Source organism: Sclerotinia sclerotiorum, genomic scaffold (assembly GCF_000146945.2).
Source record: "Sclerotinia sclerotiorum 1980 UF-70 scaffold_17 genomic scaffold, whole genome shotgun sequence".
NCBI classification, from domain to species: domain Eukaryota; kingdom Fungi; phylum Ascomycota; class Leotiomycetes; order Helotiales; family Sclerotiniaceae; genus Sclerotinia; species Sclerotinia sclerotiorum.
This window is the reverse complement of record NW_001820819.1, coordinates 488,508-489,409: the sequence shown is the minus strand read 5'-3', so window position 1 is coordinate 489,409 and position 902 is coordinate 488,508. Positions and strand designations below refer to the sequence as shown.

Below are 902 nucleotides of genomic sequence, written 5' to 3'. Positions count from 1 at the left end.
TTTCCTTTGACGGACATTCAGATCTTGCTATGGTGGACGAGATGCAGAATGTCCTGTTCTTCTTGATAAGTCAATTGAGATAATGAACTTGGAAAAGGTCCTAGTGTTGTGGCCTTTGAATTTTATGTACTCTCTTTGAAATGGAGGCCGGTTTTCGAAAAAGAAATCTTTTCACCAGAATTCTTTGGCTTCCAGGCCTGCCTTTCAAACAAACGACAACGGCGAGTTGCATATACTTACAACAGGGGTTTGGAAGCAAAAACCCATTTACAAGGGATGCATTGGTGTGCATATTAGTGCATGAGACTTTATCAATATGACAGGTAAATTGAAGAAAAGGAAGTATGACGAGAACCTTGAGTATTTTGAACAATAACAGTAATAAATATGCCATCAACCGAGTAGAGGTGAGAAGTGAGGGGGAGGAGTGGCCAATTTATCCGCTCCACTACTGTCTCGTCCTCATGTATGGGCGGGAGAAGGAAGAAGACTGACACGGATAGCGGAACCCATTTGTCAGATACTCGTTGATATCTCGTTTGAAACGTGCAGAGTTCAAGTAACCTGGAAAGAGATATTTGTGGCTTTAGTCTATTGTAAGTGGCGGTGCAATGTGGCTGGTACATGACAACAACATTTTCCTTAGGAAATATCCCAACCTCATTCATAGCAAGATCAGCATCAAAATTTAGATCTTTCCGAACGAAGATCTCTTCCTGTCAAAGCACTAATTTATTTGTACAAAAACTTTTCAAGGAGAACGAATTTGCATGCTAGAAGGCTAATTCTCTATCTATCATTCAGTAAACATGGTTTCAAAAATCAAGGTCCGGATTCAGATCTCTTAAACCTTCCCTCCAAGTTGCATAGAGTTTTGGCCAAATAATCCTTCCTGGGTCCAT

General features: G+C 40.6%; 1 protein-coding gene across 1 annotated transcript in view; it reads left to right on the top strand.

Annotated features, from left to right (window-relative positions):
• Positions 1–316: 316 nt before the first annotated feature.
• Positions 317–902, top strand: part of SS1G_11133 (hypothetical protein) — a gene marked incomplete at both ends in the record, with an annotated part of 1,421 nt that continues 835 nt past the window's right edge. Inside the window, 3 exons of the mRNA XM_001587842.1 lie at positions 317–323; positions 504–596; positions 805–827. Coding sequence (XP_001587892.1) covers positions 317–323; positions 504–596; positions 805–827 — 123 coding nt within the window. The remainder of the gene's footprint in view (positions 324–503; positions 597–804; positions 828–902) is intronic.